General features: G+C 45.8%; 1 protein-coding gene across 2 annotated transcripts in view; it reads left to right on the forward strand.

Annotated features, from left to right (window-relative positions):
- The window catches only part of itga9 (integrin, alpha 9), a 493651-nt gene that overhangs the window by 105876 nt on the left and 372846 nt on the right, over positions 1-14929 (forward strand). For both annotated transcript variants that reach the window (XM_078216645.1, XM_078216646.1), the window contains exons 10-11: positions 8702-8807; positions 14089-14183. In XM_078216645.1, coding sequence (XP_078072771.1) covers positions 8702-8807; positions 14089-14183 — 201 coding nt within the window. The remainder of the gene's footprint in view (positions 1-8701; positions 8808-14088; positions 14184-14929) is intronic.

The raw sequence follows: 14929 nt of genomic DNA on the forward strand, positions 1-14929 counted from the left end.
GGAACTTGTTGATGTCATCCTACAGTTGTTCCAGTGATTGTTCACCATGAGTCCAAAGGAAGAAAATGTCATCGATGTATTTAGTGTATAGCATCGCTTTTGTCGCAACACTACGGAGTTCCTACAGAAACTCAGCACACATGGAGCAGTTGAACCAGGAGCACTCGTCACAATGGATGTCTCGGCACTCTACACCAGCATCCCCCTCGATGATGGCATTGCTGCAACTGCCTCAGTACTCAACGCCGACAACTGCCAGTCTCCGGATGCAATTTTACAACTCATCCGCTTCATCCTGGAGCACAATGTCTTCACCTTCAACACCAGTTCTTCATCCAGAGTCACAGAACAGCCATGGGGACCAAATTCGCACCTCAATATGCCAACATCTTCAGGCACTGGTTCGAACAAGACCTCTTCACCGCACAGGACTTCAACCGATGCTTTCCACTAGATACATCGATGACATTTTCTTCCTTTGGACTCATGGTGAACAATCACTGAAACAACTATATGATGACATCAACAAATTCTATCTCACCATCAGACTCACCATGGACTACTCTCCGGAATCGGTTGCATTCTTGGACACACGCATCTCCATCAAGGACGGTCACCTCAGCACTTCACTGTACCGCAAGCCCACGGATAACCTCACGATGCTCCACTTCTCCAGCTTCCACCCTAAACACGTTAAAGAAGCCATCCCCTATGGACAAGCCCTCCGTATACACAGGATCTGCTCAGATGAGGAGGATCACAACAGACACCTCCCGACGCTGAAAGATGCCCTCATAAGAACAGGATATGGCGCTCGACTCATCAATCAACAGTTCCGACACGCCATAGCGAAAGACCGCACCAACCTCCTCAGAAGACAAACACGGGACATGGTGGACAGAGTACCCTTCGTCGTCCAGTACTTCTCCGGAGCGGAGAAGTTACGATATCTTCTCCGGAGCCTTCAACATGTCATTGATGAAGACGAACATCTCGCCAAGCTCAGCCCCACACACCCACTTCTTGCCTTCAAACAACCGCACAACCTCAAACAGACCATTGTCCGCAGCAAACTACCCAGCCTTCCAGGGAACAGTGATCGCGACACCACACAACCCTGCCACAGCAACCTCTGCAAGACGTTCCAGATCATCGACACAGATGCCATCATCTCACGTGAGAACACCATCCACCAGGTACACGGTACATACTCTTGCAACTCGGCCAACGTTGTCTACCTGATACGCTGCAGGAAAGGATGTCCTGAGGCATGGTACATTGGGGAGACCATGCAGACGCTACGATAACAGATGAATGAACACCGCTCGACAATCACCAGGCAAGAGTGTTCTCTTCCTGTTGGGGAACACTTCAGCGGTCACGGGCATTCGGCCTCTGATCTTCGGGTAAGCATTCTCCAAGGCGGCCTTCACGACACACGACAACGCAGAGTCACTGAGCAGAGACTGATAGCCAAGTTCCGCACACACGAGGACGGCCTCAACCGGGATCTTGGGTTCATGTCACACTATCTGTAACCCCCACAACTTGCCTGGGCGTGCAAAATCTCACGAACTGTCCTGTCTGGAGACAATACACATCTCTTTAACCTGTGCTTAACGCTCTCTCCACTCACATTGTCTGTACCTTTAAGATTGGATTACCTGTAAGGACTCGCCTTCCAACCATTATTTTGTAAATTGAGTTTGTGTCTTTATATGCCCTGTTTGTGAACAGAACTCCCACTCACCTGACGAAGGAGCAGCGCTCTGAAAGCTTGTGGCTTTTGCTACCAAATAAACCTGTTGGGCTTTAACCTGGTGTTGTGAGACTTCTTACTGTGTTTACCCCAGTCCAACGCCGGCAACTCCACATCATTTCTTGTGTATGGCCATGGAATGAAAGAAATCTTGATTGGACCATTTCTCATACAACTTTTCACCGGGTTAATTTTTTTCTAATCTATTCGGCGGTTTACTTAATTACTCTTTATCTTAAACATTCACTCCCTACACTTTGAGTGAACAGTGGTAGCAGTCTGCACCACCTATAAGATGCACTGCAGCAACTCACCAAGACTCCTTTGCCAATGACCTGTGACCTGAGGACCTAGAAAGACGAGGGAAGCAGACCCGTGGGATTACCAGCACCTGTGAACTTCCATCCATGGCACACATCATCCTGAGTTGGAAATATATCTCTGTCGCTGCATTGCTGCTGGGTCAAAATCCTGATACTCCCTCCCTAACAACTCTGTGGGTATATCTGCAACACATGGATTGCAACAGTTCAGGAAGGTGGCTCACAACCCCCTTCTCAAGGAATATTAGGAATGGGAAATAAATGCTGGCCTAAGCAGCAGTGCCCACATCCCATCAAAGAATAAAGAAAAATAAACCCAACTGACCCACTTTCAAATACCTGGTCACTACTAAGTGCCATACATTCACCAGTCTTACCCTATTTCCATAGATGGCACCTATTCTTGTAATGAAGCATTCATATTGATCTTCCTCTGTCATCATACAGAAGCCTGAATCGCAAGAGCCAGTGCCTTTTGTCCACATGCTAATGTGCAATCTACCTGCTTAATGAAACCCTCATATAAAATAGCACATGCTGAATAAAGCACAACAGCACCTTAATGTGACACTGACATTCCTTCCTTAACACAATTCTGTAAACAGCAGTGTAAACTTACTGTGTGAATGTGAATTTCCGAATGCTGCGGCGAGGTGCATCTCCAGCATTTGCTGATGTGGTGAGAGCAGGCTGCTGCTCTCACTGCCTTGTTGCTTTTGATGACCTCAGGTAGCCCTAATTCTGGATGGTCCTGGGTGTATCAGGCTCTCCTGTGCGTGTGCTAGGGCCGCTGGGGGGGTTTGGTTCACTGGCAGTGAAGCTGGACAGCTTCTGACTGTAATCTGAATGTTTAAGAACACTAAATTGTGTCAGGCTGCAGCTCCCCTGGCCCCTCGGTGCAAGATGGCATCTCTCTGCTTCCTGTAGGAGTGTCCACGGCATCAAAAGACTCTTGCTGTCACACTGCTCATGGTTGCACTGACATGAAACATCCACTGTGTGGTCTCCTGCCTGTTCAAAGCCTCATGCAGCTCTGCGAGATACCTACCTGTTTTCCTCTGAAACTTCAACAGTTTGAGTGAGGCCCTCGTCTGAGACCCTGGGGTTCGGGGGGCGGCTGGGAGGGGGGGGGGAGGAGGGTGGGGTGGGGTGGGTGGTGTGGTGGGTAGGGGGGGGGTCGAGGGGGGGGGTGGGGTGGGTAGGGGGGTGGGGTGGGGAGGGGGGGTGTGGTGGGTGGGGTGGGTGGTGTGGTGGGTAGGGGGGGTGTGGTGGGTAGGGTGGGGTGGGTGGTGTGGTGGGCAGGGGGGGTGTGGTGGGTAGGGGGGGTGGGGTGGGTCAGGGGGGTGGGGTGGGGAGGGGTGCGGAGGGGCGCAGTGCAGCAGGAGGCTGTCCTCCAACAGTGCTCTGAGTGCCAATGGCCTCGTCTGACACTGTCTCCCTATTTGATTTGATTTATTATTGTCACATGTATTAACATACAGTGAAAAGTGTTGTTTCTTGCGCGCTATACAGACAAAACGTACCGTTCATAGAGAAGGAAACGAGAGAGTGCAGAATGTAGTGTTACAGTCATAGCTAGGGTGTAGAGAAAGATCAACTTAATGAAAGGTAAGTCCATTCAAAAGTCTGACAGCAGCAGGGAAGAAGCTGTTCTTGAGTCGGTTGGTACATGACCTCAGACTTTTGTATCTTTTACCCGAAGGGAGAAGGTGGAAGAGAGAATGTCTGGGGTTCATGAGGTCCTTAATTATGCTGGCTGCTTTGCCGAGGCAGCGGGAAGTGTAGACAGAGTCAATGGATGGGAAGCTGGTTTGTGTGATGGATTGGGCTACATTCACAACCTTTTGTAGTTCCTTGCAGTCTTGGGCAGAGCAGGAGCCATAGCAAGCTGTGATACAACCAGAAAGAATGCTTTCTATGGTGCATTTGTCAAAGTTGGTGAGAGTCGTAGCTGACATGCCAAATTTCCTTAGTCTTCTGAGAAAGTAGAGGCATTGGTAGGCTTTCTTAACTATGGTGTCGGCATGGGGGGACCGGACAGGTTGTTGGTGATCTGGACACCTAAAAACTTGAACCTCTCGACCCTTTCTACTTCCCGTTGATGTAGACAGGGGCGTGTTCTCCTTTACACTTCCTGAAGTCGATGACAATCTCCTTTGTTTTGTTTACATTGAGGGAGAGATTGTTGTCGCTGCACCAGTTCACCAGATTCTCTATCTCATTCCTGTACTCTGTCTCGTCATTGTTTGAGATCTGACCCATTACGATAGTGTCATCAGCAAACTTGAAAATTGAATTGGAGGGGAATTTGGCCACACAGTCATAGGTGTATAAGGAGTAAAATAGGGGGCTGAGAACACAGCCTTGTGGGGCACCGGTGTTGAGGATGATCATGGAGAAGGTGTTGTTGCCTATCCTTACTGATTGCAGTCTGTGAGTTAGGAAGTTCAGGATCCAGTTGCAGAGGGAGGTGCTGAGGCCCAGGCCACAGAGTTTGGAGATGAGTTTCGTGGGAATAATTGTGTTGAAGGCTGAGCTATAATCAATAAATAGGAGTCTGACATAGGTGTCCTTGTTATCTAGACATTCCAAGGTTGAGTGCAGGGTTGAGTCCCTCATCTATATCTGTTGTACTGTGTGGTGCTCAATTAATTGTGATCCAGGGCTGGTACGCGACCTTGTTAACCTGAAGAGACACTCAGACTATCGCCCTTGGGGGAGGTGTGAGGTGGAACACAGGCAGGCTGCTCTCCAGTCTCTGCTGCAGGTGGTCATACAAATGAAGCATGAAAACAATGACTGGAGTGATGATGCAAAGGTCCTCTATCATTTATGGGTGCAACAGGTTACCACGGTAACCAGAGCTGTTGTCATTCCTCCTCACGTTCCACACCCATCAGTCTAAACTCAGCATCAGACATTGTCTGTCCACCCAGCTCCCCTGACAATCCAGTGCTTCCAGCTCTGCCTCGCTCAGTGGTTGAATGCCCTCCCTGCTCTTGATTTCTCCCTGGCCCTTTTGTCCTGCAATCATAAGGGGCGAAAAAGTGAGGTTTCCAGTGGTGCTGAGGAGAATCTCTTGCTGCGGATTGTCCCCTGGTCCCATGAGGTGTCAGGCTGTCCAACTGTCTTTCTGTTTCTCACATCCTCAGGAAATTTGGGTAAGGTGCAGAACGCAATGTCAGTGACAGACAGACAGACACACATGTAACTATGGAAGCAGGTGAGGGGGAACACTTTACACTTCAATGCCAGTCCGAGCCCTTAACCATGCAGTGTCCCTTATTTTCCTGCCAACCTTTTATCCACTGATTCGTAGCCTGACATTCAAACTCACTCTTGCAGAGCATGGATTCACTCTTTTTGGCACAGAACTCAGTCCCTTGGATGAAGCCCTCAGCCACTTTCCTACATGGTAACCTTTGTCCAGGTTGCCGTGGTCATTCATGATGGCCTTTTGTGGCCATCAGCTGGAAATACTAACTCTGTGTTCCTGAATGGCCTGGAGGAGGTCATGCAGTGGGCTGTTGTTGAACCCTGGGGTGATGCGCTTGGTGGATTGTCACATATCTGAACACAGCTGAATCCGTTGGTGCCACCGACTCAACTACAAAGATGGAGATTTCTTCTACCACCTGGGCCTACAAAAATATTTTGGCTCAATATGCTCAGATTTCACAAAGTTGACCAATTCAATTGCAGTCCACCTCCGAAAGCCTGCATTGAAATCACAGTTATAACACAGAGCTTTCTGCTGTTTAATTATGGTGCCTTCTCCTATATGGAGATCAGGTGTTGCCGACTTCCCAACGTCAGAGCCACCCTGGCCTGTCATCCAGCTGCAAGTCCACATCCCCACTATCCATGAGCTTGCCACCATGTGATCAAGTTCAGGAAGGCGGCACGGTAGCACAGTGGTTAGCACTGCTGCTTCACAGCTCCAGGGACCTGGGTTCGATTCCTGGCTTGGGTCACTGTCTGTGTGGAGTTTGCACATTCTCCTCGTGTCTGCGTGGGTTTCCTCCGGGTGCTCCGGTTTCCTCCCACAGTCCAAAGATGTGAGGGTTAGGTTGATTGGCCATGCTAAAAATTGCCCTTAGTGTCCTGAGATGTGTAGATTAGAGGGATTAGTGGGTAAATATGTAGGGATATGGGGGTAGGGCCTGGGTGGGATTGTGGTCGGTGCAGACTCAATGGGCCGAATGGCCTCTTTCTGTACTGTAGGGTTCCTATGATGATTTCTATGAAGGCTCATCCTTCCTGTGCTAAATTCCTAACTATTTCTGTGCTCACTGGCAGACTCCGTGATGTTAGCCCATGATAATGATCAGATAATCTGTTTTCATGATGTTGATTGTTGAATAAATGTTGGCTAGGTCACCAAGAATAACTCTGCTGTTCTTCTGTGAAGTAGTGCCATGGGAACTTTTGCATCCACTTTAGTCTCTCAATTAGTCTCTTTTAGTCTCTAATCATTTAAGGTATGATCCAAAACAGAGGATGCCCATTCCTCTGGACTATCGCACTCCATTTCCAGTTTAGGTTTTCATTCTCAACTCTCCAGAATGGAACTTGAACCCAAAATCTTCTGAATCAGAAGTGAGAGTGCGACCAACTGAGCCACAGCTGAAGCAGAATTTAGTTTGTTCTTCTCGCAGGAAGGTTAAGGGGCTGTCTTTTTGTTGTTTCATGGCGATGAAAATTGGTTCACAAATGCCAAAAATACTTTTATTTGGCAGGAAATGAATTTTCCTGTGCATTGTTGACCCCACACCATTTACATGTAGCCATTTTGTGGGTAAAAAAGGCTTTGGATGCAAAAACACATGCACACCTAAGGTCAGGGCCCTCATTGTGAGCACCACAGCAAAAGTGTGTTTCCTTTCCCAAATAATTTTATGTTGGTGTGGGTTTTGGAACCTGCAAAAAAAACACTTCCTTGGAATGTTCGTGACCATTTGGTGAGGCCTGCTAATGAATCGGAAACACTCTGACAGGTAAGTATAAAATGTTTTGACATCTTCAAATATTACTATTCGGTGCTGTATTGTACTGCAGGTACCTTTAATGCAGTGATTGATCATAGAGTTCTATCCAGCAAAAAATATTACACTGGCCAGAATTGTGTAAGTTGTGACATGCATTGCAATACTACTACCATTCAAAAATATAGAAAAATATGTTTGGTTCTGTGATTTAAATCTATAGAAAGTTTCGACTTTGAAAGACAATGCCCTGCTGTTGAATGTAGCCATGATGTGGAGATGCCGGGGTTGGACTGGGGTAAACACAGTATGAAGTCTTACAACACCAGGTTAAAGTCCAACAGGTTTATTTGGTAGCAAAAGCCACTAGCTTTCGGAGCACTGCTCCTTCGTCAGGTGAGTGGGAGATCTGCTCATAAACAACAAACCGGGCATATAAAGACACAAACTCAATTTACAGAATAATGATTTTCGGTATCTTGTCTGCTTTTTCGGTATCTTATCATTATTCTGTAAATTGAGTTTGTGTCTTTATATGCCCTGTTTGCTGTTTATGAGCAGATCTCCCACTCACCTGACAAAGGAGCAGCGCTCCGAAAGCTAGTGGCGTTTGCTGCCAAATAAACCTGTTGGACTTGAACCTGGTGTTGTGAGACTCCTCACTGTGTTGAATGTAGCACCATTTGTTCTTTCAATTTGAGACTCTTGGAGTTGTAATGGAATGTTTTGAACACTGTGGCTATTATGAATGCTTCTCTGAGTTTCAAAAGCGGTGAATGGTCTGAGCTCAGCAGATGGTCTATGACATAGCTGCTCAGGTAAACGAGTGACAGTTCATGGTTGCTTGTTTACAAAATATATGGCGTATTAATGTTTTTTTTGCTGTAGTACTGTTTCATTCTTTCTAGTATCAATGACAGGCTTCTGAATCAGAGTATTCGATTGTCACAGTTTCATTTTTTTGCTCCTGCATTCAGAAGAATTCCCATCACTATTGCATGGCTCATGAAGATTATACATTGTGGGTATTGGCTGAGTGGTATATGAAGGATATATGAGGGGCACAGAGGGGTCTGGTGTGGTGTAGAGATCTGAAAGGCATGAAGTGGCATGGGGATCTGACAAGGTACAGGGATCTGAGGGGACATGGGTGGCAACGGGTGAGTGGGGTGTTGAGGGGAGTGAGGGTCTGGGCCTTTGAACAATGAAGGAAGCGAGGTTGCTGTCCTCGAGAACTCAGGTATAACTTCTAACCAGCCTGCCTCTGCAACAGCCCGGCTCACGCACTCCATCACGGCTCACCCTATGTGAAACACAGAATTCCCGGGCACAGTCAGTCATGAGTAGGATGCACATTTTGGAAGCTGGGAAAGGGCCCGACTCGTATTTCACACACCCAACATGAAAATTAAAGTTTCAACAAGATGGAGTTAAATCAGGACCATGGAAAGTTCGACAAGTGAAGTATTTTTGAGTGCAAGAATAAAATGTCCTTAATCTTTTGGTAAAAATCAGTCTTGAGTCTTCCAGAGCACAGAGGTGATGTTTGCTGAAGGGAGCAGAGACTCACAAGGTCCTAGATGATCGGGTCAGAGTGCAAAATTTTCACAATGCTCCTTGTTTCCTGTTTGTAGGCAGCACTGGAGGAACAGCAGCTTTTAAAGGGTGATGGTGTGTACAATGCGCACTTTGGAGGTAGCATTGGATCTCTGGGTGACATTGATGATGATGGATTTCCAGGTCAGTGCTTCCTGATACATTCAGAAATCAACTTTTATAAGGCTTATCAAAATATATTAATTGCCCTTCCTATTTTGTAAAATTATTTCACCAGCTCTTTGCCTGTTCCCTTTATTCACCATCTTATCATGTTCTAATTTTAAAATAGTATTAAACCACTGCTTTCTGACCTGGGTGCTGCAGGATTTACTATGGAGTTTGTTTAGTGCCACTAATATCTTTCTTAGGTGTGATTATTGCATCAATGTTTGATTATGTAAACCTTATTACCAAGGATAAAGCAAAAAATGCTGGAAATACTCAGTAAGTCAGACAGCATCTGTGCAGAGAAAAATAGTGTTAACATTTCTTTCCATCAAAACAGATCATGATTGTGCTGACTCTTTCCAAAATTTTCTGTTCTTATTACAGATTTCCAACATCTGCAGTATTTTACTTTGTTTTTTCATGTTTAATAACCAGTGAGCAGGTTGGAGAACTTGTCTTTTAGAACCTCCTGAGTCAAAATACAAATTGGTACCAAAAGTTACCCTCGATTACCAAAAGGGAGACACAGTACCTAAGGTCAAAGTATCATGCAACACAAGAAGAGCATTTTTGCCCAACATTTGGACCAACAGAGGTCCACAAGTGAAGAAAGAGCTATCCAGTTAGATCCATGCCCAATTCTTGTCCCATATTGTCGCTCTTTCCTTTGCAAGTATGTATCCAATTCATTTTTGAAAGTTACTCTTGAATCTGAGTGGCACAGTGGTTAGCACTTCTGCCTCACAGTGGCAGGGACCTGGGTTCGATTCCAGCCTTGGGTCACTGTCTGTGTGGAGTTTGCATGCTCTCCCTGTGTCTGCGTGGGTTTCCTCTGGGTGCTCCGGTTTGCGCTCTCAGTCCAAAGATGTGCAGGGTTACAGGGGTGGAGGTAAGGGCGGGTGAGTTGGTCTAGGTAGAATGCTCTTTCGGATGGTCGGTGCAGACTTGATGGGCTGAATGACCTCCTATGCATGTTGAGATTCTATGGAATCTGCTGCTACTACTCTTTCAGGCAATGGATTTGAAATTTCAACCATTCAATGATTTTTTTAAAAAATCCTCATCTTCTGGTTCTTGAGCCAGTATTTTAAATATGAGTCATTTGGTTACCAACCACTTTGGCAATGGAGTTCTTCCTTATTCATTCTTTCAGATAATTTTGAAAATTTTTTCAGGTAGGGAAAGTATTGGAGAAAATTCTGAAGCAGAAAATCTATCTCCACTTGGAGAGGCAGAGCTTGATCAGGGATAGTCAGCATGGCTTCATCAGGAGGACGTTATGCCTAACAAATTTCATTGAAATTTTTGAGGAGGTGACCAGGTGTGTAGATGAAAATGGTGCAGTTGATGTATTTATATGGATTTCACCAAAGCCTTTGACAAGGTCCCAGATGGGAGACTTGTAAAGAAGGTAAATGCACATGGGATACAGGGTAATTTGATAAAGTGGATTCAAAATTGGTTCAGTTGTAGGAGACAGAGGGGGGGTGACAGAAGGCTGCTTTAGTGACTGGAAGCCAATGTCTAGGGGCATACCACTGATGTGAGACTCACTGGTCTGTAATTCCCTGGCTTATCTCTACAATCCTTCTTAATTTGCGGTCCTCTGGCACCTCCCCTGTGTAAGACGTTTAACAACACCAGGTTAAAGTCCAACAGATTTATTTGGTAGCAAAAGTCACAAGCTTTCGGAGCCTTAAGCTCCTTCTTCAGGTGAGTGGGAATTCTGTTCACAAACAGGGCATATAAAGACACAAACTCAATTTACAGAATAATGGTTGGAATGCGAATCCTTACAACTAATCAAGTCTTAAAGGTACAAACAATGTGAGTGGAGAGAGCATTAAGACAGGTTAAAGAGATGTGTATTGTCTCCAGACTGGACAGCCAGTGAGATTCTGCAAGTCCAGGCAAGTTGTGGGGGTTACAGATAGTGTGACATGAACCCAATATCCCGGTTGAGGCCGTCCTCGTGTGTGTGGAACTTGGCTATCAGTTTCTGCTCAGCGACTCTGCGCCATCATGTGTCCATGATAATCATTTTCATTGGGCGCTCCAATCGCAACATCTGAAAAGAAAAATACTTTCAGCAATCACTGTAAATGGTTCTGGGGATTAATAGTTTTCTTGGTGTTGAATTCATGCATGGTGCACGACGGCGCAGAGTCGCTGAGCAGAAACTGATAGCCAAGTTCCGCACATCTGAGGACGGCCTCAACCAGGATATTGGGTTCATGTCACACTATCTGTAATCACCACAGCTTGCCTGGACTTGCAGAATCTCACTGGCTGTCCTGTCTGGAGCAATACACATCTCTTTAACCTGTCTTAATGCTCTCTCCACTCACATTGTTTGTACCTTTAAGACTTGATTAGCTGTAAGGATTCGCATTCCAGCCATTATTCTGTAAATTGAGTTTGTGTCTTTATATGCCCTGTTTAGAACATAGAACATAGAACATTACAGCACAGAACAGGCCCTTCGGCCCACGATGTTGTGCCGACCTTCATCTGAAATCAAGATCAAGCTATCCCACTCCCTACCATCCTGGTGTGCTCCATGTGCCTATCCAATAACCGCTTAAATGTTCCTAAAGTGTCTGACTCCACTATCACTGCAGGCAGTCCATTCCACACCCCAACCACTCTCTGCGTGAAGAACCTACCTCTGATATCCTTCCTATATCTCCCACCATGAACCCTATAGTTATGCCCCCTTGTAATAGCTCCATCCACCCGAGGAAATAGTCTTTGAACGTTCACTCGATCTATCCCCTTCATCATTTTATAAACCTCTATTAAGTCTCCCCTCAATCTCCTCCGCTCCAGAGAGAACAGCCCCAGCTCCCTCAACCTTTCCTCATAAGACCGACACTCCAAACCAGGCAGCATTCTGGTAAATCTCCTCTGCACTCTTTCCAGCGCTTCCACATCCTTCTTATAGTGAGGTGACCAGAACTGCACGCAATATTCCAAATGCGGTCTCACCAAGGTCCTGTACAGTTGTAGCATAACCCCACGGCTCTTAAACTCCAACCCCCTGTTAATAAAAGCTAACACACTATATGCCTTCTTCACAGCTCTATCCACTTGAGTGGCAACCTTTAGAGATCTGTGGATATGGACCCCAAGATCTCTCTGTTCCTCCACAGTCTTCAGAACCCTACCTTTGACCCTGTAATCCACATTTAAATTAGTCCTACCAAAATGAATCACCTCACATTTATCAGGGTTAAACTCCATTTGCCATTTTTCAGCCCAGCTTTGCATCCTATCTATGTCTCTTTGCAGTCTACAACAGCCCTCCACCTCATCCACTACTCCACCAATCTTGGTGTCATCAGCAAATTTACTGATCCACCCTTCAGCCCCCTCCTCTAAGTCATTAATAAAAATCACAAAGAGCAGAGGACCAAGCACCGATCCCTGTGGCACTCCGCTAGCAACCTGCCTCCAGTCCGAAAATTTTCCATCCACCACCACCCTCTGTCTTCGATCAGATAGCCAGTTACCTATCCAATCGGCCAACTTTCCCTCTATCCCACACCTCCTTACTTTCATCATAAGCCGACCATGGGGGACCTTATCAAACGCCTTACTAAAATCCATGTATATGACATCAACCGCCCTACCTTCATCAACACACCTAGTTACCTCCTCAAAAAATTCTATCAAATTTGTGAGGCACGATTTGCCCTTCACAAATCCGTGCTGACTATCCCGGATTAATCCGCATCTTTCTAAATGGTCGTAAATCCCATCCCTAAGGACCTTTTCCATCAATTTACCAACCACCGAAGTCAGACTAACCGGTCTATAATTACCAGGGTCATTTCTATTCCCTTTCTTAAACAGAGGAACAACATTCGCCACTCTCCAGTCCTCTGGCACCAACCCCGTGGACAGCGAGGACCCAAAGATCAAAGCCAAAGGCTCTGCAATCTCATCCCTCGCCTCCCAAAGAATCCTAGGATACATTTCATCAGGCCCAGGGGACTTATCGACCTTCAGTTTATTCAAAACTGCCAATACATCCTCCCTCCGAACATCTATTTCCTCCAGCCTATTAGCCTGTAACACCTTCTCTTCCTGAAAAACATGGCCCCTCTCCTTGGTGAACACTGAAGAAAAGTATTCATTCATCACCTCGCCTATCTCTACTGATTCCATACACAAGTTCCCACCACTGTCCTTGACCGGCCCTAACCTCACCCTGGTCATTCTTTTATTCCTCACATAAGAGTAAAAAGCCTTGGGGTTTTCCTTGATCCGACCTGCCAAGGACTTCTCATGTCCCCTCCTAGCTCTCCTCAGCCCCTTTTTCAGCTCATTCCTTGCTAACTTGTAACCCTCAATCGAGCCATCTGAATCTTGTCTCCTCATCCCTACATAAGCTTCCCTCTTCCTTTTCACAAGACATTCCACCTCTTTTGTGAACCACGGTTCCCTCACTCGGCCATTTCCTCCCTGCCTGACAGGGACATACCTATCAAGGACACCCAGTATTTGTTCCTTGAAAAAGTTCCACTTTTCATCAGTGCCTTTCCCTGACAGTTTCTGTTCCCATCTTATGCCCCCTAATTCTTGCCTAATCGCATCATAATTACCTCTCCCCCAATTGTAAGCCTTGCCCTGCCGTCCGGCCCTATCCCTCTCCATTGCAATAACAAAAGACACCGAATTGTGGACAGAATTCCCACTCACCTGAAGAAGGAGCTTAAGGCTTCGAAGCTTGTGGCTTTTGCTACCAAATAAACCTGTTGGACTTCAACCTGGTGTTGTTAAACATCTTACTGTGTTTACCCCAGTCCAACGCTGGCATCTCCACATCATGACCTCCCGTGGTCAGTAAGGAATTGAAAATTTGGGTCAGAGCCCCTGCAATCTCCTACCTTGCCTCCCACTGCAGCCTGGGACACAATTCATCTGGACCTGGAGATTTGTCTTTTTAAGCCTGCTAGCACTTCCAATACCTTGTCACTCCATATGTCAACTTGCTGAATAACTTTGCAGTCTCTCTCCATACCTTCATCCTCATTCTCTTGGCTGAAGACAGACGTGAAATATTCGTTCAACACTTTACCAATGTTCTCTGGCTCTATCCATAGATTGCTCCCTTGGTCTGCACTGGGCCCTACTCTTTCCTGCTTATCCAAGTCCAGCTACAAAATCACCATGCATGAATTCAGCACCAAGAAAACTATTAATCCCCAGAACCATTTACAATGATTGCTGAAAGTATTTTTCTTTTCAGATGTTGCGATTGGAGCGCCCAATGAAAATGATTATCATGGAGCGGTTTACATTTACCACGGAGATGCCAATGGAATAGTCCCAAAATACTCAATGGTAACTGTTCATTGATTTCACTCATTGTGTCAGGACTACAGTTTATGGCATTGCCCTTTGGACTGAGTTGGAACTATATTGGAGGGTTAAAGGGATAAACAGGGTAGATGCAGGTGACATGGTTGGGGAACCTAGAACAGGGGACACCATTTAAATAAAGGGATACCACGTTGGACCAAGATGAGGAGAAACCTTTTTACTCAGAAGGTTGTGAATCTTAGGAATCCTGTATCCTATAGGGCTTTGGAAGCTCAGTCATTGAGTGTATTTTAAGTAGAGATTGACAGATTTCTAAATACCAATACATAAAGGGATTTGGGGATAGTGTGGGGGAAAAAGGTATTGAAGTGAATGATCAGCCATGATTATATTGAATGGTGGAATGGCCTACTCCTATGTTTCTGTTTTCCTCTTTCATTTTGTCTAATTTTGGCAGATTTGAGGGGTTGGAATTTTCATGTGGATGGTGGGAATTGGGAAACATGATTACTTCTGCATCCCCTTTAGAATTGTACCCTTTATTTTGTGGTGTCTCTGCATGTTCTTCCTACCAAAATTAATCATTTCACATCTCTCTGCATTGAATTTCAATTGCCACTGGTCCATCCATTTCACCAACATGCTTAAGTTCATCTGAAGTTCTACACTATTCTCCTCACAGTTCACAATTCTTCCAAGTTTTGTATCACCCACAATTGTTGAAATTGTGCCTTGTACACCAAGATTCAGGTCATTAATATATATTG

This window comes from Mustelus asterias, chromosome 7 (genome assembly GCF_964213995.1).
Source record: "Mustelus asterias chromosome 7, sMusAst1.hap1.1, whole genome shotgun sequence".
NCBI lineage: Eukaryota > Metazoa > Chordata > Chondrichthyes > Carcharhiniformes > Triakidae > Mustelus > Mustelus asterias.